The sequence below is a fragment of the Parasteatoda tepidariorum genome, chromosome 1, assembly GCF_982258835.1.
Source record: "Parasteatoda tepidariorum strain Cologne lab strain chromosome 1, Ptep-v5.0, whole genome shotgun sequence".
Classification (NCBI taxonomy): domain Eukaryota; kingdom Metazoa; phylum Arthropoda; class Arachnida; order Araneae; family Theridiidae; genus Parasteatoda; species Parasteatoda tepidariorum.
The window spans coordinates 130,636,919-130,663,676 of record NC_141755.1 but is presented as its reverse complement, the minus strand read 5'-3'; the positions used below and the strand labels follow the sequence as shown (position 1 = coordinate 130,663,676).

At 31.5% G+C, this 26,758-nt stretch overlaps 3 protein-coding genes across 4 annotated transcripts in view; 2 read left to right on the top strand and 1 right to left on the bottom strand.

Moving 5' to 3' along the window:
• Positions 1 to 12,823, bottom strand: part of LOC107442437 (lysosomal aspartic protease) — a 30,036-nt gene extending 17,213 nt beyond the window's left edge. Inside the window, exons 1-3 of one of the 2 annotated variants that reach the window (XM_016056005.3) lie at positions 12,606 to 12,823; positions 10,630 to 10,762; positions 3,435 to 3,558 (exon numbers count right to left, since the gene is read on the bottom strand). In XM_016056005.3, the coding sequence (XP_015911491.1) occupies positions 3,435 to 3,558; positions 10,630 to 10,762; positions 12,606 to 12,673 (325 nt within the window). In that variant the 5' untranslated portion in view covers positions 12,674 to 12,823. Of the gene's footprint in view, positions 1 to 3,434; positions 3,559 to 10,629; positions 10,763 to 12,350; positions 12,418 to 12,605 lie in introns of those variants that run through there. The other variant, XM_016056006.2, reaches the window with a different exon arrangement.
• A 6,733-nt stretch (positions 12,824 to 19,556) lies between these two features.
• LOC147816963 (uncharacterized) lies at positions 19,557 to 22,031 on the top strand. Its single transcript, XM_087157528.1, has 3 exons — positions 19,557 to 19,940; positions 20,061 to 20,155; positions 20,789 to 22,031. The coding sequence occupies exons 1-3, from the start codon at positions 19,557 to 19,559 to the stop codon at positions 22,029 to 22,031; spliced, it is 1,722 nt and encodes a 573-aa protein (XP_087013654.1).
• Positions 22,032 to 22,140: 109 nt separating this feature from the next.
• LOC147816962 (uncharacterized) lies at positions 22,141 to 24,123 on the top strand. The gene has a single exon (XM_087157524.1). It carries the CDS (start codon positions 22,141 to 22,143, stop codon positions 24,121 to 24,123), a length of 1,983 nt encoding a protein of 660 aa, XP_087013650.1.
• The last annotated feature ends 2,635 nt before the right edge of the window (positions 24,124 to 26,758 follow it).

The window sequence follows — 26,758 nt, the reverse complement described above, 5'->3', positions numbered from 1 at the left end:
TGGTTTATTTCAAAACAAAAGGTTAAATAATAATTTACGTTCATTTTATGAATAGTCAAAGAATACAAGTTTGATTTAAAAAAAAAAATTGTGGTGACCAATGTCATTTAAACCAATCGGACTTAAATCGTGGTTTAAATCCCAAAATCCCACACACTCACATTTATGATTATTATTGATATATATACGCATATATAGACGGTAAAACCTCGCTACAGCAATATTTTGGGGACACAATAAATATAGTGTTGTAGAGCGATATATTATTATATGGAGGGTCTGCATACTTTGGGGACACAATAAAAAAAAATTTTTAAAAATTTAATGTTATATGTGCATTAACTATAAATGCATTTTATATATTATGCGTGTTAATTATGATTAAATAGTAAAAACAATTTAAATACATTAATAAAATAAGATTGTAAACATACTTGAAAACCGTTTTTATTAAAAAATAATCTGATATGTTTGTTTATTCATTTTTTTGACTGTCAAGTCAACCCACAAAGTATGCATTGAGTCCAAAGAACTCATTTGTGAATCCACAAAATTTTCTCTTTCAGTTGTGATGATTGTGGTCAACTCATGATCAGGTTTTAACATGAAGGAAATCAGATAGGAATGATAAGAGATAAGGGAGGCAATTTTGAGAAAGGAAGCTCTTGGGCGGTGTGTCTCCTCTTTCTTGTCAGAAAAAATGGTAAAAGATGATAAAATAAGATTTTTTAGATTATTTGAAAACCAATAATAAATGGAGAGAATAAGGTCGAAATTTGAAGGAAGAAAAACAATCGTTTTACAGGGGTTTTATTGCTTCAGTGAATATCGTAATAGTGAGAGGTGGAAAACATTAATTCATATGCAAGTTCATCGACACCACGAAACATCACTGTAATAGAGGGAGCTAATGTTGTATCAGATATTGTAGTAACGAGAGTTCACTGTATAAGGAAAGGTTCAAAATTTCTGAAGGAAGTTGAAATTAGCTCAATTAAGATTTAAAACTAAAAAGTTCAACGCTAAGAAGAGTGAAATTCGTAAAAAATCTCAAGAATAAAATGAGGGGATGTCTAAAGTTAATTTAAAAAATTTAAATGTGTGTCTGTAGGAAAATGAGCCAACAAAATTTAGCAAAATATAGAAAATATAAATTAGTATACTAGAGTTGATTTATTTTTTAAAAAAAGTTATAACAACATTTCACTTTATGAAAGAAGAATACCTTTCATCATTAAGTATTAAAAATTAGTTTGCTCTTTAAAAAACTATGTAAAAGAAATGAAATAAACTCTTCATTATCTGAGCATTTCTCCCCTTTTAGGTTTTGTTCTCACTTATTCAATCTTTAAAAAAATTATGAATACTTTCAGAAAACAAAATATTTATAATAATATATCAAATTATATAAGAGACTATAATTTTAAATGTGCTGCCTCAGTAACACACATTCAGAAAAATGATTCAGCTGTGCGCATTTTATTATTATTTAATGAATTTCATCTTGTTCCATCTAAACAGGGGTGACTGTGAGCGCAACTCAAAAATCCTGAAAATTTCTTGAATAAAATCATTAATGACACATTTCAAAAAATTTATATCTTCGTAAATTGAAATCATTGTTATTTTCAAAACATGAAATTCAAAATAAATTATAGGCAGCATAATTTAAATAAATTATTACGTATAAGTATGCTTTTATCACTAATTGCACTTAATATGATTGAATACATAATTACTAAAGCCCGGATTTTGATGACATTTTCATTTTTTTTGCATTTTTGGAAATTTTTTGTCTATTAGAGCATTTTTTAAGATTTATAGGGCATTTTTTTAAAATTTTGGGGGTATTTTGTATTTTAAAGCATTTTTAAAGTTTTTGTTAATTTTTTCCAATTTTTATTATTTTTTGGGGTATTTTTATTACATGAAAAGCAAGATTTGTCTTATAATTTTACATTTCATATTGTATCTCTCAAAGAATGTTTCAAAACATTTGCTCCCAGTCAGCTTTGCCCCCTTAACCAGTAATCACATAATGGGGTATCTGGTTGGATGCATGCTTATACTACAGTGAAAATTTTAAGATAGCGCTAAACATGCTCGCTTCTGATAAAATCAAAGGAAACTTAGCATTTATCAAGTCTAACTTTGCTATACTGTCCTCGACAATTACAAGCTTGGAGAAACAAGAATTGGAACTTTGCAATGCAATAAATTATATTGATGTAGTCAAGTGTTGCCAAAAGCAAGGGAAAAAATAGGACAAAGTGTAGCAACTAAATTAACAAAGTTTTGGAGAAGAACACTGGCTTCCAAACAGTGAAGAAAATCTCTAGGATACTAATAGGTGACGCAACAACTTTTCAAATTGAAGAAGATTTCTCAGTAAGTGGGGTCGTCTTTTTCAAGTTCGCACCATTAACATAAGTAGACGTTGAAAGAAGCTGCTCCAGGTATAAAAATTTACTTTCAGACAAGAGACGCTCGTTTACATTTCAAAATATCAAAAAACATTTAATAATCCAATGTTATTCTGATATTTAGTAATATTATGAGATGTAAGTTGTCATATTCATTAAAGTTTCTATACAAAATGAAAATGTTTTGGTATCAATATATTTTCCTTTTTTTTTTGCTGTTATTTTAGGATATAAAACATATTTTTTAAACTTTAATGAACGTAGAAGAAGTATTGCACTGCTTTATATTTTTTTAAATGACTCATAATTTTAAAGAGTAAAACATTGTTTTAGTTCGATATTTTTACCTTATTTAAGTCATGTCATAAGGTTTTTTTAGCGCAATTTTCGCTTTTTTAAGGGCATGTTTTGCATTTTTTGCACTTTTTAAGGGCATTAGTTGAGATTTTTTAGGTCATCAAAATCCGGGCTCTAATTACAATAATAATAAATAAATAAATAATATTAAAAAACAATTCATTAATTGAATAAAGTATGCTTCATCTACAAATAAATTGTATGTTTGATTCAATATTTATGAGGCGCAGTCATACCTTTGCACACACTAGTAATAGTATAAATAAACAAATTAATAAAACAATAGACTGCGGACACATATTCTAATGAAAACGAGAAAGTTAGTGCTAAGCAATATTCTATTGACTCAATTTTTTTTATTTATTAAAAACGGATCCGTTTATTCTGCTAGCGGCTTGCCAACAAAGAACGAGAAAGTCTTTCGGAAAAAATATCAAAGATAAGTAAATAAAAAAAGAACGGAATAAAGTTTAGATAAAAAATATCGTTAGCCAATATAAATTCTTAACATAACTTGAAATTTCAGGACCTTGCAACTCCTTCGGATTAAAGAAAAATCGGGATTTTTTTGAGGAGCACAATAATCTCTGATTTAAAAGGCAGTCAAAAGACATTGTAGAGTTCTTTTCAAAATAAGTAATGAAATATACTAACAACAAGCTATGTTGGTCCATTTACACTTCTTTGAAGGCACCCAAAGATTTGATGATCCAGTGTCAAAAACAACTTTAAAAGGCTGTGGTGGAGTACCAATACTGATGGCTCCATAGTATTGGGCCTGAAAGATAAATACTTTAACATAATTCTTAATGATTCATATCTATTGCACAAGATTTAATTAAGAGTATTAGAAATTTAAGTATAGAGTAAAATTAAGAGTATAGAAAGAAGATATATTCATACCTGCCAACCTGTCAGGGAAAAAAATAGGAACACGTCACGCGGTCCCAACATTAAAGTTTACTTCTTTACACTAAATGTTTGCATAATTGTAACTGTATAAGATTTAATGTAACAATCATTATTGATTATAATACATATCAACTGACAAGATTTCTGATTATTATTCTTATTCAACAAACTAATTAAACAGAAATGATAGCTGATTTTAGTAATTTAAAACATATTTAAAAACAAAATATTTTATTATTACTCAAACATATGTGACAATAAACACATATAAAAAAAATAATCAATTATTCTTGTTAAGTGCTACAGTTGCAGCAGATTTGGCTGATTTTAAAAACTTTTCATCAAACACTTGTCTATAACAAGGCTAACTTGTCTATAACAAGGCATTTGGGACTTGGTAAATCAAAATTGCCTGCAAAGTAGATGCATTCATGCTACACCTAAACTCAGTCCTATTTTTTGGAAACATCGCACAAAACAACTTTGATGCATGGTCCGTGGCAGCTAACGGAATATTGTGTTCAAGGAGAAATCCTGTGAACAATAGTTCGCTTCTAATTGATTGTAGATCAATAGTGGACGACACAAAATCGGAAATTTTTGCCAACTTTTTCATATTTGTATATGCGGTAGCATGCTTGGCTGTTTTCCTGTGTGAAATGATATCACACTTTCCGCCATGAGCTATACTAATGTCTGTATTGCAAGCAATACATAACACGTACGATGTCCCCTTTCTTGATATTTTGATGAAATCAAATTCTTCACTATAATTGTCGCAAAAACACTGACTTCGCCGAATTTTTGACATTTTTTCAGATTACCACGTGGAAAAACATTCAAAGCTAAACTCAAATTGAAGAGATGCGTTCCGAGTAAACATTCATGGTTGCAAGTAAAAGACAAGGAGTCAGGAAGCTAAAATTTCCTCTTGGTGTCTGTGAAGCGACCTGTACATACGTCATCAAATAGACGAATGTAGCTAGAGGCGGAGCTAAGTGATAACGCGACTTGATTGGATTTCGCCAATCGGACATGGATCGCTTTATAGGGTAAAAGAAAAAATTACGCTATTATGAAAAATCTGAACATTTTGACCCAAAATCATATTATCGGAACAAGGCATAAAAATCGGAACCGTTCCGATAAAATCTGTACACTTGGCAGCTATGTATATTGTATTAGAAATTGGATCTACTAGTCTGCAATATTTCCATCAAATGCATATACCAGGGGTCTGTCTAGGTTTTTTTTTATGAGGTTTTGTGAAAGTTTAGACATAATTTGTGAAAATTAAATTAAAAAAGCAACTCAAAAATAGGGTAAAGTAAGATAATATTTTCAAAAATTGTCACTACAAGTAAAAATCATTTATGACTGCTAAATTTCTAAAAAATTTTCCCCCATATATTCAAAAACAATTTTGCTATTGTAAAATTTTGGGCTAAAAATTGTATCCAAATTTCAAAATCCATAAAAATCATTGTCCATAGTTAAATTTCAAATTGAATTTAATAAAAAAACATACATTTAAAGGTACTAATACTAAAAGATAATTTAATTCTAAGAGCATTTTCAACTGGGTCATACAGAAAAAAGTTTCACAGAGAAAAAAATGGTTCATAAAACAAATAAAGGTTTCTTAGAATAAATTTACAATGGTGTTTAAGATAATGTCTGAATTTCGACTTATTGTAAAATTTATAGAAGGATAGCCTTATTTTTTCATTTTAAAAAAATTAGCGAATAAAAAAATTCATTTTGATATGGCGGAAGTGACCAGTTACGCATACCACATTGCATTATCTGACCAAACATGTGCTACCTTTTCGTAGAAGACAGCTGGCAGAAAAGCTCTTCTTTTCCATAGATTGCAACGAGAACAAGGTCTGCATGAGAACTTACTCTTTTATTTGTGAAACTACCATTTTTCATAAAGTTGAATTTCTGAATGTACCGCTAAACGGAAGTAAATTTACCCCGGACCAACCCCTGTGTACAATGTACAGTCTTACTTTTATATCATGGTATATTAAAGAGAAGCGCTTACAATTTTGTAATATTGAAAATATAATTTTTAATAAAATTTTTTTTAAAATAATTCTATCAAAATAATACCTGTACTGACATTTTAAAAGTTGCATAACATGTATTTACTTTAAAAAGGAGTAGATACCCAAACAATGTTTTATTAAATTTTATACCTTGTTGAAATTTTTACTACGTCATCTTCAGATATTTCTTCCAAAGCTCTTATAACATTCCTGATATTACATTATTATTGTTCGAAAGTAAATTTTTTCTGATAAGTATCGCTTTCTCTCAGAATTACAGAACTAGAAAGTTCCTTAAAATTTGATGAACAAATAATCTTATCTATACACACACAAGTTTACACTTTAGATATAAATGATTCACGAAATTTCTTTCTACACATAGCAATCGTTTTTTTTTAATATATATATACAGTGGTGGCCAAAAGTGTGGACACCTTTTGAAAGTTTCATGTTTTTCAACTTTGTGTGCTTGTAGAATATATTAATTTTCACTTAAATACAAACGTTTGTATATCAAATTGAAGGTAATTTAATGTATAATTTAATAATAAATACAGTATTACAATATCTGTATTACAAAAAAAGTTATGCAATTAATAGTAAGATCTATCTTAGATTTGCATTTTTTTAAAGTGATACTTACACACTCAATACTTAGTAGGATAACCCTTAATTTTTAAGACAGCTTCACAGCGTCTTTTCATCGCGTGAATGAGTGTTTGGAGTTCATCTTTCGTAATCACGCGGTGCCAAGAATCAATTATAGCTTCACTTAGTGGTCTTTTATTGGATGGACGTTTTTTTCGTACAAGAATTTACCACAACGTCGCCACAAATTTTCAATTGGACTGAGATCAGGGCTGTTTCCTGGCCGTGGTAATATATCTATGCCTTTATTTTGAAAGCATGCTTTGCATACTTTTGCTGTGTGGTATGGAGTGGAATCCTGCTGGAAAATAAATGGTTCGTTGTTGGGGAAGAGATCCCTGATGGAAGGTATCAATTTTGGTTTCAGGACAGTTTCGATGTATTTTTTGGCATTCAGGCTGCCAAATCAGGCCGAAAAAAATGCACAAGTGCTACTACCGATAGAAAAATTAAATGGCTATGCCTTCAAGATAGAAAAATGTCATCAGATGCCATTAGATGTGAAATGAATGCAGCTGGTATTGCAGTAAGTTCAAGAACAATAAGAAGAAGCTTATCAGGATTTGGACTACAAGCTAGAAAAGCAACGCGAAAAACGAGTTAAGTTGGCAAAAGAACACATTAAATGGTCAGAAAATCAATGGAAGCAAGTAATCTGGACTGATGAGAGTAAAATATCGCTCTTTGGAAGTGATGGTAGAAAATACGTGAGACGTAGAGTATGTGAAGCGCTTCATCCTGATTGCATTGAAGCAACTACTAAAAATACAACAAATGTCATGATTTGGGCATGTATATCTGCAGATGGTGTGCTCCGAATTCAAGTGATTGATGACATCCTGAATGCCAAAAGATACATCGAAACTGCCCTGAAACCAAAATTTATACCTTCCATCAGGGATCTCTTCTCCAACAACGCACCATTTACTTTTCAGCAGGATTCAGCTTCATGCCACACAGCAAAAGTATGCAAAGCATGCCTTCAAAATAAAGGCATAGATATATTACCATGGCCAGAAAACAACCCTGATCTCAATTCAATTGAAAATTTGTGGCGACGTTGTGGTAAATTCTTACACGAAAAAAACGTCCATCCAATAAAAGAAAACTAAGTGAAGCTATAATTGATTCTTGGCACCGCGTGATTACGAAAGATGAACTCCAAACACTCGTTCACTCGATGAGAAGACGCTGTGAAGCTGTCTTAAAAATTAAGGGTTATCCTACTAAGTATTTAGTGTATAAGTATCACTTTAAAAAAATGCAAATCTAAGATAGATCTTACTATTAATTGCATAACTTGTTTTGTAATACAGATATTGTAATACTGTATTTATTATTAAATTCTACATTAAATTACCTTCAATTTGATATATAAACGTTTGTATTTAAGTAAAAATTAATATATTCTACAAGCACACTAAGTTGAAAAACATGAAACTTTCAAAAAGTGTCCACACTTTTGTCCATCACTGTATATATAAAGACATTGAAAATTAAGAGACATTTTTTAAAAATTAAAATCACTTTGAGTTCTTTAAAAATTAGGAAAAAAAAACGTTCAGTGAATTACTTTCATTCTTCTCTATCGACAGCCATTTCACTATTCACGAATGGCATATTTAATGCATAAATCTCAATTAAATCTAATAGTCCAACCCCCGCTATAGTGAACCTTCAAGAAACCGAAATTTCGGTTCACTATAACCGGGAGTTCACTCTATTCGTACTGCAAACCATTCGAACCCAATTTTTCAGAACTGCTCCCTTTTATGACACATTATTTAAATAAATGACACATAAAATGAAATACAAATATGATTGAACAATAATATATAGTCACAAAAAACGTGTTCACTTTTATTTTTTACGACTCTTCGTCTTGCGTACAATAAATTTAGGGATGGGAAAACTGAGATGGAATAAGAAAAAATGCTACATTCTACTCAATAGATGGTTTTAAAAATCGGTATTTCATGTAGACATTTCAAAACTACCAAAAAATGAAGAAATGAGTAGAAGAGAGACTTCTTTTGATGGCTCACTCTATCCACATAAAAATAACATTATGAGCCATTATAATGGGTTTTGACTGTATTTTTTATGTAATATAAAGCAGATCTATTAATCCAGCTTTTATTTTTTAAAAATTTAATGCTTTTTAAAAAATAAACTAGCTGATTGTGCTGTATTGTGTGACATGTGCATATACGTTACAGTTGCAAATAATTTGTAAGAATCTTAATATGTGAGCAAAGGTAGGAAGTTGTTGATAACCATAGTGTGAAAATTGTATTGAACCTTATTTTGTGCAACCGTTACAAAATGTAACAAAATAGGTAAAATAGCAAATAGTTTAAATGTAATGTAATGTTGGTAAAATAACCTAATATGTTTTTTAAAAGAAAAAAAGGATTAGTCAGGGTGCATAGCCAACTCTTTCTACAAAAAATAAGCACCTTTTAAGGACTCAAAATATATTTTTAAGCACCCTATACATAACAAAATGTAAAATAATTTTCAAAGACTTTACATGACCATGATAAAATAATAGCAAGGGTGTGTCTAGGTTTTTCTGAGAGGTACCTATTTTGTGAAAATGTAGACATAATTTGTGAAAATTTAAAAATTATATTTAAAAATCAACACAAAAATATGGATTTATCGTTTCTTACAGGATACAAAAATAGAATTTTTTTCCTAAAGTTGAATTTGTGAAGATGCTGCTGAACAGTAGTAAATTTGGCCTGGACAGACCCCTGATTAGCCATTAAAAATTGATCAAAAGATTTTATGGTTCGATTTCAGAGGGTGGAAAATGAAGCTTAAAATTGAGAATATCTTGCAAAATGCAGCAGAATTGCACATAAAAGTGCAATAATCCCAATGAACCCAGCTCACAATGCACACGGGCAGACTCGTAAGTATTTCATCAAAGCTGTAAAATTATTGGTGCTTTCATACGCTATGAGATGCAAGTACGCTGAAATAGATTGTGGTTGAAAAAATTGTGAAAACATTGAATAGAACGTGAAAAGAATGCTTTTACACAATATGTGGCAGCCATTAGTAATAGAAAATATTGGGCCTCATATCATTCACCCCAATAACTGATTCACGAGGTCAAGAAAGCAGTCCAAAGTTAGGACCCCTTAATGTTAATTTCACTTGTTGATTAATACGCCATATTTCGAGAACTCTTTAAGAGTGAATTTTGAAAAAAATTGCACTCAATTATCAGATTCATTCATCCAAAGATAAATTAATTTTATAATATTTATCATTTTCAGTAAATATTAATAATTTTTCATTATTTTATTTATTCTTAGTAGAAAAGTTTTGAATTGTAAGGTATACAATTTTTGATATCATTTTAAAGTATGTGATTTTAGATGGTAGAATATAAAATTGAAGCAAAATCGGGTGAAAAGTATCTGAGAAATTTAATTTTAAATATCGGAAACTTGAAAATTGGATTTATCAGGAACTATTCTACCGATTTTGTTCAAATTTTGTATTTTGTCAAGTAAAACTACACATAAAATTATGTAAAAAATGGTATACCTTACAATTTAAAATTTTTTTCAACTATTAATAAATAAAATAATAAAAAATAATGAATATTTGAATATTTACTAAAATTAAAAAAATATGTGCGTTAAGGGGTTAATTGAGCCATCGTAATTGCGAAAATTTAATTCTGCCCTAATGTCAGCAAGGACATGAATTTTTCGCAGTTAGATGACAAAGTTAATAATCAGCAAAATTGCATGGAATTGTCAGAAAATCAATAAAATGGACAGAACAATATTTCGCCTGAGCATTGGATGGGGAAGGGGATTTTATAGCTAATTTAGGTTATAGTCAATTTTCTTGTTATTTATGTATATAATGAGGTAAAAACTTAAATACCTCCATAAAGTTCGGTTCTTCACCACGGAAGTGGTGAAGCAGAGGGGGGCCCCAACCAAGCTAAGTTGGAACCTGATTGAATGAATTTAGAACTTTAGTTACTTTTTGCTATAAATGATTATTTTATTTATTTAAATTAGTAAGAGGTGAGATGCAGACATATTTTCAAGAAATCAGATCTTTATACACATAAATTACTAAAAAAAGCACAAATTTATACCAAAAAAAGTATAAGACTTTTTATTTATAATAAAAATGTCTAAAATAAAAACTTAATTTTTTTAAAAAAAATAGATAAATAAATAAAAGTTATTACTTACATCTAAATAATTAGATAAAGGCTCGGGAAAAGGTCCTGCTTCTAAATGACTCCACTTTTGATTGACGATATGTATAGGAGTTCCAACTTCGTGCATGTGTTCACGAATAGACTGCATTCGGAGGAGAGGAATTCTGCAAAATGTAAATAAAAATTTAGAGGAAGAATAAAAAAATCTATTACAAAAGTTGAAATTCTGATCTGCTAATGTGAAAGATTTCAGAGTCTCAAAAAACTCTGATCTACAAAATCAATAATGATATCTTAAGGCAGCATTGCCTAATTTATTTCAGCTATGGAACCCAGAATGATTGACTTTCCTTTGATTCAACTTTGTTCATTTGCAATTGTGAACACATTAACCAGTGAAAGACTACACATCATATTGAAAATCATCAATGTTAATCTCCTTCTGTGAATCCCTCACTTTCTCACAGCAATTTCTTGTGGTTATTTTAGTACATTTTACATTTACATTTTAGTATTAATTTTTTCATTTGTATGTACCAAAAATCCTTCGAATCAAACAATTATTACGATTCTCAGCTGTTTTTTTTTATTTCTCATACAGCATTTGTAGAAAATTACCTTTAGGACTTCTCATACACATTAGTGCCATTCTAAAAAATTTTTAAGACTAAACTTATTTTTTGACCCATTAACACGATCTAATGTTGTTTACCAGAATTTTATAACTCACTCACTCCAAAATGTATCCTTCCATAATAATGGCACCTATATTAAATCAATGATAGGTGCCATATTAGATAATAATCAACCTTGAACATTTTTTTGCATCCATCATTAAATAATAAACCACTCATAAATCTATTCATATGTCTACTTTTTGCGTGAGCTATAGTGTACTAAATTACCTAAGAGAAAAAAGGTACACAACAGAATATATTTATATCAAATAATGCCAGAGTAAATGAAACAGTTTAATATAGATGAAATATCCCATAGATAACGCTTTGAGTGGTCATCTTTTTTTTTTTTAAAAGATGAAAAATAAGAAACAAAAGTATTTTCCCAGTTTATAAAGAAAAACTAAAAATTCCCTGTAATTTTAGGTGACTTTTAAATTCCCTGTATTTTTCAGGTTCTCCCTGTGGCGTGGCAACCCTGGTTTTGCTTCATCATTGCTTATTTCTTGTCCTATCTCCAAAAAAATAAAGAAAAATATTTTAATAAAATAATCTTGTTCAGCATTTCAAAACACTAGGAGAAAATGCAAGCTCAAACATAGTACTCATTTTGTTGCAGCCACCAAAGTTCAATCGATCTGTTATAGTGCGACATCATTATGTGCGATAAATATGAAATATAAAATATTTTCATTATAATATAATATTGGAATAAAATTAACTTGAAAAATAAATAGAAAAATGTTTGTAACATTTTTAAGGACATTTTAATTTAAAGAACAAATAGAAAAAGCGATAAATTCAAGATTGAAGAGATGCTCATAAGCATCATGATTAAAAATTATATTTTTGAAGGAAGTAAATGAAACCCTTTCATTCAAATTAAACGAGATAAATTAAAACATAGATTCTTGCATGCATAAATACAATTTTCAATGAGAAAATTCATAAAAAAAATACAAACGAACGTTGGTATTTATTTTATGTTATTAAAATAATGAATGCAAACAAATGGTTAAAAGTGTGCATTAATAAGTATAAAACCAATTTTTGTTTGAAAATAATGACCACTGACGCATTTTAGAATCAAACGACTAAAAATTAAACAAATTCACAAACTCCGTTTGATTAGAGATTTTAGAAAGACAGCAGCATTGATCCAAACCAGAGATTAGCAGATTAAACATCTGATAAATTCGCCAACGATAAAGAAACATAATAATGCATTTTATCAAAATTAAACTAAGATAATTATAAAAAATTCATTATCAGCACTTAATACACATATTTCTAAGCAGGTAATAGGAAAACCATGGCAGAAAGGATTTACTTAAAAAGTCTTGTGCATGACGCAAAGTTTAGAAGAATAAATATTGAAAAAACACAAATTTGTTTCATTATGAATAAGAGGAACTTGAAACGGAGGAAGTTAAATAGAAAATGAAATCACAGTCGGCCAAAACAAAATCTTTAATTCATATAACTTAATTTTTAATTAAACATGACATTTTCAATAACAGCTATTGCAACTAAATAACAACAAATGACACAATCATCATGTGATGTCAGATCATTGCCATGCAGTCCCTCGAAAAAATAGCTGGGCATCGAAACCAGATCAAAAACTTCCTACAGAGACACCACTTTAGGAAAAATGCGCATGCGCAATGATTAAATTTTGACGCCTCTGCCAGTTACAAACGGCGATAAGTTGCCAAATATTGAAAACCTTCCAACTGGGTGCGAGATTTTTGACTTTGGACGGAGTAGTTAATTAAATCATTGACAGATAGCGATAGTAATAACTAATTACAAACTTTTTCTATGCTACTGCTCCTGACTATAGCTCCTGGATACGTTGATTAAATAGTGATACGTCGTCTTGGTGACAGCAACTCGCAATTTAGAAATACGGCGTTTCTATTCTTAAGCGCCACTTTTTATCCCAGATAGCAATATAAGGTTTTTTCAACACAACAAAAATATTTTCATGCAAACCTAAAAAGGGTTTTTTACACGGTTTACGTGTAAACCTTCTAACCTTAAAACGAGGTCTGCGACAATCTGCTCTATTCTACGCACATTACCCGATTCCAAAACCTTGGAAAACAACCTTCAACATAACAACCTTAAAACGAGGTTGTCTTAGGGTTTTCAAGCGGGAAGAAAAACCTTGAATAAAGCTAGTTCTAAGATGAAAATCATTTTAAATCTACATAATTATAAGGTTTCCGTTTGCAGCGTTTTCGTATGCTCAGCTAAAATCTACCCTATCATAAGATTTTCATTGACAATGCAATTTAATGCTATTGCTAGTGTACGTCAGCTAAAACGTCATTCTGAACGTGATGTCATCTCTCCCACGATTGTATGACGACTTTTCATTATTTGTTTTATATTTTACTTCTTATAGCTTTCCCAGTCCGAGGAAAATTCTCCTTTACAACAATTTTGCTTGATTATTTTGGGGGAAATAGTCATTTTTTATCAGTCTGACTTACTTTGCTGTAAGAAATTAATGATTTACAAGTAAAAATATCGTTTAATATGAAACTTTTTTTTTATTTAACGATTTGATTAATAAAAACACAAAATTAATAGAACATATGTAATACTCAAGTCCAGCAGTGGACTGATCGTTAAGACACGGTTCCCAGCAGATTGCCGAAGTCAAGCATCACAGGCTGCGGTCAGTGTGTGGATGGGTGACCCACTTGGATCAGTCTGCGTAGGGACCGAGGGTGTGCGGTATGGGTCCTCGTTAAACTGTGCTACCGTAAAGTGCTCGACTTCGCATGCATGTCGTTGGGCTACCGAAGCGGGGGTGCCATCCCCTCTGCAGAGGATCAAAATTGTGATGGCATGTCTTCGGATCATCCTCAGGGATGTTTCCCAGACCATCGCCAATAGCCCATTGCGCAGCTCTAGTGCGACGTAAATTAACAAAACAAACAGACAAACAATGTAATACTCAAATAGGGTCTGCGTATTTTCTTCTTTCTTATTCAGAAATTTATGCGGTGTGAGAAATTTTGATGAGTCAAAAGTGTTCAGTTTTTTGTATATCAAAGAAAATTAACATGAAATATCTTCTTTTGTCAAAATAACTAAAATGCAACTGTTTAATTATCTCTTACTTAATATGCATGATATGATAAATGTAGGAAATTTAATGATAACAAAATATTTTTTTAAAAAAAAATCGTTTAATGAATGTAGAAATTCCAAACATATTTTTTAATGCACAACAACAAATAAATATTATGATTATCATAACAATTAGTATATGACAAGTGCATTTGTACAAATCAGATATGCCATAATTATATTAGGTATTTTGTTAATATATAAAAATATTATCTGTATAATAACCATTAGAATAATACAAAACAGATATACCATAATTAAATCAACTATTTCGTCAATACATAAACAAATGATATTATAGGTATAATAACCACCAGTGAATACGTAACATATTTAACATGAAGGAATTAGCGAAACAATCTTCATTAAAATAAATTACTTCCTCGTCAGATATGCTCTTTTCTCTGAAAAATAAGAGGAAATTTTTGTGTGCGTACTTGCGTATATTGAATGAAATTTTATGCATATACTCATGAATTGTATGTACGTACATAGACACAAAACGTATATTGTACGTACAGGAATGCATGCGTACATTATATGTATACAGGTGCATACACACGTATAAATAAAAATACCTGCATACGCACGCAGTATATAATTACATATCTGTGGTTACTTTAAATATCGTTGTATGAATAACATTGTTATTAGACAGTACATGCATATAGTGCATGCACACATGAGTACATTGTATGTCATATGGACGTAGAATGAATAAATTACTTGTTGAAAACAAAAAGCAGGCTACTCTGAAAATTTTTTGAATTAATGATCGGTTGTTTTTGTTGGTCTATGTCGTACTAACGATGAACAATGGGCTATAGGTGTAGAGTTGGGAAACATTCTTGAGGATGATCCGAAGACATGTCAACACAATTTTGATCCTCTGCAGAGGGGATGGATCTCCTCCTTGACGACCTGCGCGTGAAGTCGAGCTCTTAATGGTGGAAAAGCTTTATTAGGATAGATACCGCACACCTTTGGTTCCTTTGTAGGTTGATCAAAGTGATCACCCATCCACACATTCTGATCGTAGCCAGTGATCCTTGACTTCGGTGTTCTACTGGGAACCGTGTCTTAAAGTTCACTCTACTGCTGCGAGATGATCGGATATTTACGTTTTTGAACTCAATCTTAAGGGTTAAAAGGATCTCAAATATGTTAATTAATTAATGCAAACCATATTTTAAGTTATGAAATTAGACAAAAATAAAACTTACTTTCTCTGAAAAACCTACCTTTTCCCGACGGATTTCTGACCCACAAAATATGAGGGGTAGCCGCACTCTGGGAAATATGGTCCTAATAATAGGTTGGTCAAAAGAGCCGTCCAACGAGTATTCGCAATCCGAAATAAATCGTCCCAATAGTGAGGTTTGAGTTCAAAGCTCCTTAATGTTAATTTTACTTTTTTGCGTATTTCACCATGTCTTGAGAACTTTTAAAACGAATTAAAGTGATTTTACATACAAATATAAATTTCGTTTATCCAAAGATAATTCTTTGCAAAATATAACTTTCATTAAATATTTACTTTTTTTTAAATTTTATTTTGTAATAGCAGAAATTTTTTGATTATTAAGTATACAATTTTTTATAACATTTTAAAGAAGGAAATTTTAAATGGTAAAATACAACATTTGAGTAAAATGGATCGAATAGTTCCTGAAAAATTGAATTTTGAAAAAGTCGCATTTTTAAGAGCTATTCGATTGATTTCGTTCAAATTTTACGCTTTGCCAATTAAAATTGTTTAACTTAAGTTCAAAATTTTTTAGACTATCATTGAATAAAATAATAAAAAATGATTATTTTGAGTAAAATTTATATTTTGCATGGAATTAGCTTTTGACAAACGAATTTTTTAATTGAATGCAAAAAAAATTTCAATTCGGATGCTCTCAAGATGTGGTCTCATACGTAAAAAATATTAACATTAAGGGGTACAAACTTTGAACCGCTCTTCTGACTACTACTATTGGGATTATTTTTTTCCAGATTGCGGTCATCCCTATAATTTGAGAGACAAAAACCAAAGTAACACCATAAAACAGGTATGTTTGTTCAGAGAAAGTATGTTTTTGTGTCTGATTTCATAACTTAAAATATCGTGGGCACAAATTAATTAGCATATATGTCATCCTCTCGAACCTTTAAGATTGAGTCCTTGAATGCGAAGATACGATCATTAGAAGAAAAGTTATTTAGAATGGACCATTTATTTTACGCGTATCGTACATACGTATATATACTTTAAGTAGTACATATAAGTATGCATAATCTTATGTACGTTAATTCACATATATGTAGATACACACATACTTTATTGTTGTTGTTGTAGTTAATTAACGTCGCACTAGAGCTGCTGTTGTTGTTGTTAATTTACGTCGCAGGAGAGCTGCACAATGGGCTATTGGCGACGGTCTGGGAAACATCCCGGAGGATGATCCGAAGACATGCCATCACAATTTTGATCCTCTGCGGAGGGGATGGCACCCCCGCTTCTGTAGTCCGACGACCTGCGCGCACTAGAGCTGCAAGATGGGCTATTGGCGACGTTCTGGGAAACACCCCATAGGATGATCCGAAGACATGCCATCACAATTTTGATCCTCTGCAGAGGGGGTGGCACCCCCGCTTCGGTAGCCCGACGACCTGCAAGCGAAGTCGAGCACTTTACGGTAGAACAGTTTAACGAGGACCAATACCGCACACTGTCGGGCCCTACGCAGACTGATCCAAGTGGTCACCCATCCCCACACTGACCGTAGCCAGTGATGCTTGACTTCGGTGATCTGCTGGGAACCGTGTCTTAGCGATCAGTCCACTGCAGGATACACATACTTTATATGAATATACATATATTGTATGTATGTATCTATGTAAATGTAGGTATATTTGTACTCCCGTATGTTTGTACGTATATACAAAATTTATGTTCAATATATGTACGCATGTATTCATGTGCTATGCAATAACGATGTACGCATTTATGTATAAACAGGGCGCAAAAAAGGGAAACCCCTGAAAATATTTTATCTATTGATCGGACTTTAATGTACGTACTACTACTCGATCTTAGTTGTTTGAATGTCTAACTTTACGAGGAATTCAGCTCCTAGACCCTTTCAAATTTCTCATTTTGCCTTTAAAATTACTTTCCTAAAAATTATGAAATTTTTTTTCTATATTTTGCTATGCAAAGTGTTTTCGACAATTAGCAAATAAAATTATCTTTGGATGAAAATAAAATTATCTTTGGAATTAGCACAGAATTATCTTTGGATGAACGAATCTTATAATAGTGTGCAAAAACTTCATGATTCGCTTAAAAAAGGTTTTCAAATCTAGAGAAATGCTCAAAAAGTTTTGTTAACATTAAGAGATCCAAACATTCAATCGCTCTCCTGCCTAAACAACTTTGGCAATATTTCAGGCTGGAAAACTTTTAAAATATTGACTACCTTCCATATGTTGAGGATCAAAAATTCAAAGCCATCGGAGAAGAAAAAAAATCGTTTTTTTTTTTTTTCCTTCTTCTGGTTTTGTAACTTAAAATATCGTTTGCATAAATTAATTAGCATGCATAAGATTATGTCCTCGTACAAAAAAAAAATTGAGACTCAAGACGTAAACCATTTACATATTAGATTGAAAGTTATTTAAGACGAGTAATTTTGTTTCGCACTATACATAAATATGAAGTCGAATCAATAGATAAACTACATTCAAGTTCCGAAAATTTTGTGGTAGAAGCAATCCATCAATTAGTACCCATGAGCCGCTACAATCGATCACGTTATCTTCCATGTTGAACCCGAACTATCGCCTAAAACAAACTGAACTAGGGTGTCTTAGAACTGGTCACAAAAATTTTTATGGACATTATTCGAAACATGACAGTATTCGACGATTTTTGATCAATTATGGAGATCAAATTTCTCGAATGAATTCCAATTTCAAAATGAATCACAATTATTCCTATAAGCAATCAATTCTACTTATGGTGATTAAAAAACGAATGAAACATATATTATCCAGTCTTGAAATTAAAATTGTTTAAGCTAATCGGAAAGTTACCGAAATTACAAGTACAATCTTCTAGTCATAGATACACTCGAAAGTGGGTTAAGAAAATATTATGAATGCTACGTTTGGCAAAAATCAGAATCAAATTATAGTAATACACAGTTTCTATTTTAAAATCTTGATAAGTAGTCTGGAGCCTCATAAAACTTTTTAATATGGAAAAATCTTCAATTTCTGAAATGTTATTTTTGTTTGTTGAGCTATATTTTGGTATTAATGTAAATCTAACTAACGTTAGTGCTAATTTCCATTTTTTATAATAACTATAAATGTATTGTTAATGCTATTTACTTGAATCTATCGGCAACTCATACATCCAAAAAAAAAATAATAATAATAATTAAGGTAAAATAGTAATAACAGTAATAAATTAAAGTATTGATAATTAAATTTAAATTATAGTTTCATTGTTTACTTGAAACTTACTGAAATTAAGAAGGGAGCATAATAACCGTTTAATGTCCTTTGGGTAAGGCCGTTCCAAGCATAAATTTAAGTTTTAAATTAAGTTAATATTAATTGATAATCTTAAAAAAGCAAATAACAATGCTGTTGCGGCAAACACTAACTCCAAGTAGCTTGCGCCACCAAAATTATTCAGAATATGTAGGTTACTCTGAGTATGGCAAGAGATGAAAGAGAGAACTGGAAATATCGTTGAATTGGTTTTTTTGAAATATCTTTGGAACGCTGTGTTTTGTTTTTTGTTGTTTTTTATTTAAAATAAATGCTTTGTTTTGCCTGTTTTAAATGTTATCAATCAATAGACAAGATGCCTCTCACAAACACAGTCAATCCGGTTAGGAACGACATTTCTGGCGCCCCCGGGTGGGCGGCCTTGTCTTAAGGATTGGTAAGAAAGGTAGGCGAAGATTTATTAATTTCCATTTTGAAGATTAAATATTGGACAATTTGAATACTTTTGAAGATTTGAAATATATATATATATTTTTATTTGAATATTTGATACCATAACGGTAATTTATAGGTGCTTAGAATCGATAGTTTTAGAAGCTAAGAATTTGATATTAAGATAGTAAAAATGGAAATAATAAAAAGAAATAAAACCGCTCAAAGAGCTTCATTTACTAAGGCCTACCATAAACTAGAAAATTTATTAACTGGCGATAGCGTGACGTATGACGAAATCGAAACGGATCTTTGTTTATTTAAACAAAAGGTAGACATTTTGGAAATAACTCATAATAGTTATTTAGATAGTTTGCAAGATGAAAAAGAATTCGAAACTGAATATAATTCCGTTGAAGAATACCGAGAAAAAGCTTTGAGAATTCAATTAAAAGCTAAACGTTCCTTAGATAATTTGAAAAAGAACTCGTGTGAAAACGAAATTGTTACTTCCGAAAATAACGGCGAATTACCGAACAATAAATCTCCGAAAGCTTTATGTCAACGGCTCCCCGAAGTTGAAATATATAAATTCGGCGGAGACTTGAAAGATTGGTTAACGTTTTGGAACCAATTTAAAAATATTCATGAAAATGTAAATTTAACAAAAGCTGATAAATTTCATTATTTAATTCAGTCGACGAAGCTGAAATCGGAAGCTAGGGAAATTGTGGAATCTTTCCCTGCAACAGATGAAAATTATCCTTTAGCTGTTGAAAGTTTAACCGAAAGGTATGGCCGAAAAGATCTATTGATAGAGTTTTATGTTAGAGAACTCCTGAAACTCGTATTAAATAATGCGAATAAGAATAAGAATGATTCTTTAAGTTGTTTATACAATAAACTGTCAACTCAATTGAGAGCATTAAACTCACTAGGAGTTACATCTGAGATGTGTGGTGTAATTTTGTATCCCCTTGTTGAAAGTTCATTACCATTAAATGTGTTACGCTCATTTGAACGCCAAAGAAAAAATTTAGAAAGCGAACAAAAACTATCCAGTCTTGATGCGATAATTTATTTTTTGAAAAACGTAGTACAAGCGGAAGAAAAAATAAAATTGAGTAGAACTGAAATATTTCATCCCCCCTTCGAACGAAGGAACTTGACACCGCCGGCGAGTCTAAATTTGAGAGATCGGAAATCGTCTGCGTCTGAATTAATTAGTCATAATTCAAACGATGATATTCTTTGTTTATTTTGTTTTAAAAACCACGAGACTCATTTTTGCAAGAAAGCGTTTTATATGCCTTTAGAAGAAAAACAGTCTGTTATTAAAAGGAAGGGTTTACGTAAAATTTGTTTATTGAAAGGGCACCTGGCTTTTTCTTGTAAATCAAACATTAAATGTTCAATTTGCACAAGAAAACATTTAAAATTTTTGTGTCCTGACTTAGAATGTAATCGATCGGATGAAAGAAAACAAGATAATAATGAAAGCGAAGAAAAAGAGACTGGCACCTTACATTCGCGCGTGCATGCAACTAAAGAAGTATTTTTACAGACTCTTGTAGTAATTATTAAGGGAAATAAAGCGCAGCGTAAAGCTAGAATTATTTTAGATACGGGTTCTCAAAAGTCTTATATTATGAAATCTACTGCAGAAGAGTTAGGTTTTGATTTTGAAAGGGAAGAAGAATTTTCGACCTCATTATTTGGGGGTAAGAAAACAGAAATTCAACGGCACAAATGTTATAAAATATATCTCGATAGCCTTGATGGTAAATATAGTTGTAATTTAGATGCATTGGATCAGGAAATAATTTGTAATAATGTTTCTAGTATTAGACAAGGGCCGTGGATTCATGAATTGAGACAAAAAAGGATATTTATAACTGATTGTGGGAATTCAGGACCTATTAAAGTTCTTTTAGGGGCTGATGTTGTTGGTAAACTATTTACGGGTAAACAAGAACAATTAAAATCTGGAATAGTCGCCATGGACACTAAATTAGGATGGACATTAATAGGGAAGGTTCCTCAGTTTGAAAACCATGATAATTTAAATATGACAGTTGTAAATATGCTTTCTCAAGAAATACCTGTTTCATTTTTGTGGGATTTAGAATTACTTGGCATTAGAGACCCTGTGGAACAAAACACTAGAGAAGATACACAGAGGGCAGTTATGATTCATTTTCGAGACACAGTTTATCAAAATTCAGATGGAAGATACGAAGTAAGCTTACCATGGAAAAAGGATCATGCTTTATTACCGAATAATTATGAGTTGTCTCTTAAAAGATTAAAATCTACTAACAAGAAATTAGAAAAAACGGGATATGAAAAGAAATACCAGCAAGTTTTTGATGAATGGATAGAAGAAGAAGTGATTGAGAAAGTTCCACAAGAAGAATTGTCAATTAAAGGTACGCATTACCTCCCACATCGCCCAATTATTAAGGAAAAGTCAATGACAACTTCTTTGAAAATCAGACCCGTCTTTGACGCTTCAGCCAAGAATCCGAACTTCCCATCACTAAATGATTGTTTAGAGACTGGAATAAATTTTATTGAGACAATACCATCCATTTTGGCTCGATTTCGATTGTATGAAATTGGTGTGATTTCTGACATTAGAAGAGCATTTCTGCAAATCTCTGAATGAAAGAGATAGGAATTACTTACGATTTCTTTTGATTGATGAGCAAAATGAACTGAAGACTTATAGACATCACCGAGTTGTTTTCGGTCTAACCAGTAGTCCTTTCTTATTGATGGCTGTCATTCATCATCATCTGTTTAAACAGACATTCAAGATACAATATTCTGAAAAACTCAGAAACAGTTTTTATGTAGACAATTGCGTAACGAGTGTACAAGATTTAACCGAATTAGAAACTTTTATAAAGTCAGCTACAGAAATTATGAAAGAAGGTCAATTTGACCTAAGAAGTTGGGAAAGCAACCAATTATTAGATTGCCCGTCTGCAGCTACTGAAGCGCGAGTCTTAGGCTACGTATGGGATAAAATCTTAGACTCGTTAAAAACTGATTCTGACTCACTGAAACTGGAAGAATTTGAAAAATTAACTAAGAGAAAAATTTTGTCCCTGATAAGCCGAATCTTTGATCCGATTGGATTTCTTGCTCCAGCTTTAATAAGACCTAAGCTTTTACTTCAAGCAGCCTGGAAGACTAAAGATCATTGGGATTCGGAAGTTAATGAAGAAATAAAGAAAAAATTCAATTCATGGTTCAAAGACTTACATTACTTAAATGATATTAAGATCCCGAGATGGTTGGGAGTTACTGCCTTATCTAAACTCAGCTTCCATACATTTGTTGATGCAAGCAAAACAGCTTATTCAGCTTGTATATTCCTAAGAAGTGAATCCCCTGATGGCTCTGTAAATGTCCAGCTACTCCAAGCTAAGTCAAGAATAACTCCACTGAAAAAAATAACTATCCCTCGTCTTGAATTGATGGGAGCAACTATTGGAGCTAGACTGTTCAATTCTATGGACTCTGCTTTAAAACTCGAAAAAAGAAACATTGATACCTACTTTTATACAGATTCGTCGACTGTGTTAACTTGGATTAAGAGGAAAGAACAGTGGTCAGTGTTCGTGAACAATCGAATATCTGAAATAAATAAACTGACATCACCTGAGAATTGGTATCATGTACCAGGAAGCCAGAACCCGGCCGATCTTCTCTCGAGAGGATGTGGAGCTAAACAACTTCTGAAGTCCAAGTGGTGGCTAGGGCTTGCCTGGCTGAGGAATTCTAAGGATGATTGGCCGATGACAGCAGCTAATGTTAATGAAGAGGAAGTTGAAAAGGAAAAACGAAAGACTGTTGTTTCGGCTATCAATGTAGACTCGGAATCCATTGCAACTACTTTAGCATCCAGAATTTCGAAGTTTTCTAAGATACTCAGAGTTGTAGCATGGTTGTTACGCTTCCACCCAAAAGCTAAAGATTTAAGAAAGAATGTTGATTTAACGCAAGAAGAAATAACACAGGCACAAAAGACTCTTCTGCGGTCAATACAAAAAGAGTGCTTCAATGACGAAGAAGGTAAAAAATCTTTAAAAAACTTTCAGGTTTTTAAAGATCATGATGATATGCTCCGACTAAAATCTAGACTCGCCAACGATGATGAAACCCCTGAATTTGTAGCTCCTTTAATAATTCCATCAAAGCATTTAGTCGTCAAACGACTCATTGAACAGGAACACTTAGTAAATAAGCATGCTGGAACTTCTATTCTCTTAGCAATTTTAAGAGAAAGATTTTGGATCATCAAAGGAAGGAAAACTATTCGCTCTGCCATTAAAGACTGTATCACCTGTAAAAGACAAAGGGTGAAAAATCTCGAAGTTCCATTCCCACCTTTACCTCAGGATCGAACAAAATTATCTTCTGCTTTTGAAGTGACCGGTGTTGATTTGGCCGGGCCTTTGATAACGAAATCGAATGAGAAGGTTTGGATCTCCTGTGCAGTTTACAGGGCTGTCCACTTAGAACTGGTACATTCTCTGAGTACAAATGCTTTCATTCAAGCGTTACGTAGGTTTATCTCAGGAAGAGGTCGAATATCGATTCTATACTCAGACAATGGGACTAATTTTACTGGATTAAACTCTCTGTTAAAACAGCTTGATTGGATTAAAATCCAGAGAGGATTTGAAGTTTGCCAGATGAGGTGGAAGTTCAAAACTCTCCATGGTGGGGAGGCTCATTGGTATCCTTAAAGATCTACTTAAGAGGACGCTCATCTCTAACGTATGAAGAACCCTCTTTTGCGAATCAGTTATAAACAATAGACCCTTGACCTATTTATCTGAAGAACCTGATCTCAAAACCTTAACACCTTCATCTTTTCTTCAAGACCTTCCCACTAATGATGTGCCAGATCTGGACAAAATCGACAAATCAAACATCAATAAAAGGTACCGATATGTCCAGAAACTAAGACAAAGATTGAAAGAGAGATTTCGAAGCGAATATTTAGGATTTTTGCGGTCCCAAGAAACTCGACAACATCAGTATTGGAGATATCGTTCTAATAGGTAGAGAGGACAAAAAGAGACTTAACTGGCCAGAGTGATCGAGCTTTTTCCCGGAAGAGATAGACGAGTAAGACTAGTCAAATTGAAAACGGACAAAGGGACTTTACTAAGACCTATTCAAAGACTATATCCCTTAGAGGTATCTGAAGATGCCAGTGAACATTAAATAACTACGAACATTTTTGGACGTTAAATACAGATTTGTATCTTTTAAAATTCTTTAAATTTTATAGCATAACAATTGTATGTCTGCCATAATTTTAGTATTTTTCGTAATTTATTGTGTTGAGTTTTCTCCTATATAAAACTCAAGTGGGGAGAATGTTGCGGCAAACACTAACTCCAAGTAGTTTGCGCCACCAAAATTATTCAGAATACGTAGGTTACCCTGAATATGGCAAGAGATGAAAGAGAGAACTGGAAATATCGTTGAATTGTTTTTTTTTAAATATCTTTGGAACGCTGTGTTTTGTTTTTTATTTAAAATAAATGTTTTGTTTTTCCTGTTTTAAATGTTATATCAATAGACAAGATGCCTCTCACAAACACAGTCAATCCGGTTAGGAACGACAAATGCGTAAATTAAATACTTAATAAGGCAAATGAAATGCAATTAAACCGTGCACCTACTTTCTATATCAAAACAGGGAAATATCTTAAACTTGGAACAATAAAACAGAATATCATTAAGAAACTTCAATTTTAAACTATTATCAAGCAAGTAAACTCCAAAAGTGTAAATGATCAGAAGCCGTAATATTAGTGCAAAGTTGCGCATGACGTAAGCAGCAGTTTTTAAAACAGTATTTTGAGAGAGAGGAGAATCTGGGGTTTACAATAATTTTCAAAAGTTAAATTTAGTGAGATTATTTTTTTATTTTCTTTTATTTTTTATTTTCTTTTATTTTTATTATTATTTTTAATTGAATAAGAATATTGAAATTTGAACATTAAGCAATTATTCAAAGTTTCGGTACAATAAGGATAATAGAAGTTTTTCTAGCCTTTAAAAGAACTTCGTTTAAAATTTTATTTATAGCTTTTCCATTTTAATTTTATGTATTTTAGACGTATATTTGTATATTAAACAGACTTATATTAAACAGACGTATATTAAACACGTATATTAAACAGACTTTTAACCCCCCCCCTTTAGAAAAACTTGTTTTTCTTTTTATTAGTTCCTTTTACAATTTTTTTTATTTTAAATTTTTATTTTCAACAATGTTTTGCCGATAAGTTATAGAAAAAATTCGTGACACGAAAAAACTGCAGCAAAATTTCAGGAATGGTTGAACATTTACATACCTGCTTACTTATGAACTTTTTCGAGAAAATCTTTTACAGCAGTGACAAAATTTAAATTGAGAGGTATAAAATTTTTACATCCTTTTAAAATATGCAATTTCACATGACAAAATGCAAAATTTTAGCATAATTGGTTGAATAGTCTCTGAGAAATCGAATTTTAAATATACACAGGAACAATTCGATAGATTTAGCTCGATTTTGTATTTTGCCATGTAAAATTACGTGCATAAAAATTGTATAAAAAGTTGTCTGCCTTATAATTCAAAAATTTTCAAGTTATTATTTAATAGCGTAATAAAAAATAATAAATATTTACTAAAGTTTATTTTCTGCATGCAATTATCTTTGGATAAACGAATTTTAAAATTAGGTTAAAATTTTTTTTAACTCGCTTAAAAAGGTCTTAATGTGTGGTGAAATATGTAAAATTAAGATAGAGGCATCCAAACTTTGGATTGCCCCTCATGATCAAACTATAGGGACAATATTCCCCAGATTGTGGCTACCCCCTATATTTTGGGGGTTCAAAATCTGAAAAAAAAGGTATGTTTATTCAGAGAAAACACATTTTCGTGTTTAATTTCGTAAATTAAAAAATCGCCTATACTAATTAATTAGCATATTTGAGATCACATATTTGAGTCACTAAATTAAAAATTAATAAGTGACCAGGACCGAACTCCTGACCACCAAGTCCACAAACTTCTTTACCCATGACGCTAACAACACCACCACGACTCACACGTTGCTTCCACAAATATATAGCTTAAAGACCTTCCTTCCGCTTAATTAACAAAATCTATTTTGGCCCATTATGTGCCCAGTAATTAGTGTATAAAAATTTCCTTTCGAACGATTGTTTGATATATAAAACTCTAATTTCAGGCAGAGTTTGAAAATTATAAGTTAATATTAAAGGCAGTTACGGAGTGAGTCGTGTGAGTAGCTCCGGGGTCGAAATTTATCCGTTTTCAGCTATTATTCTCTCTTTCCCAAGGAAAAAGCT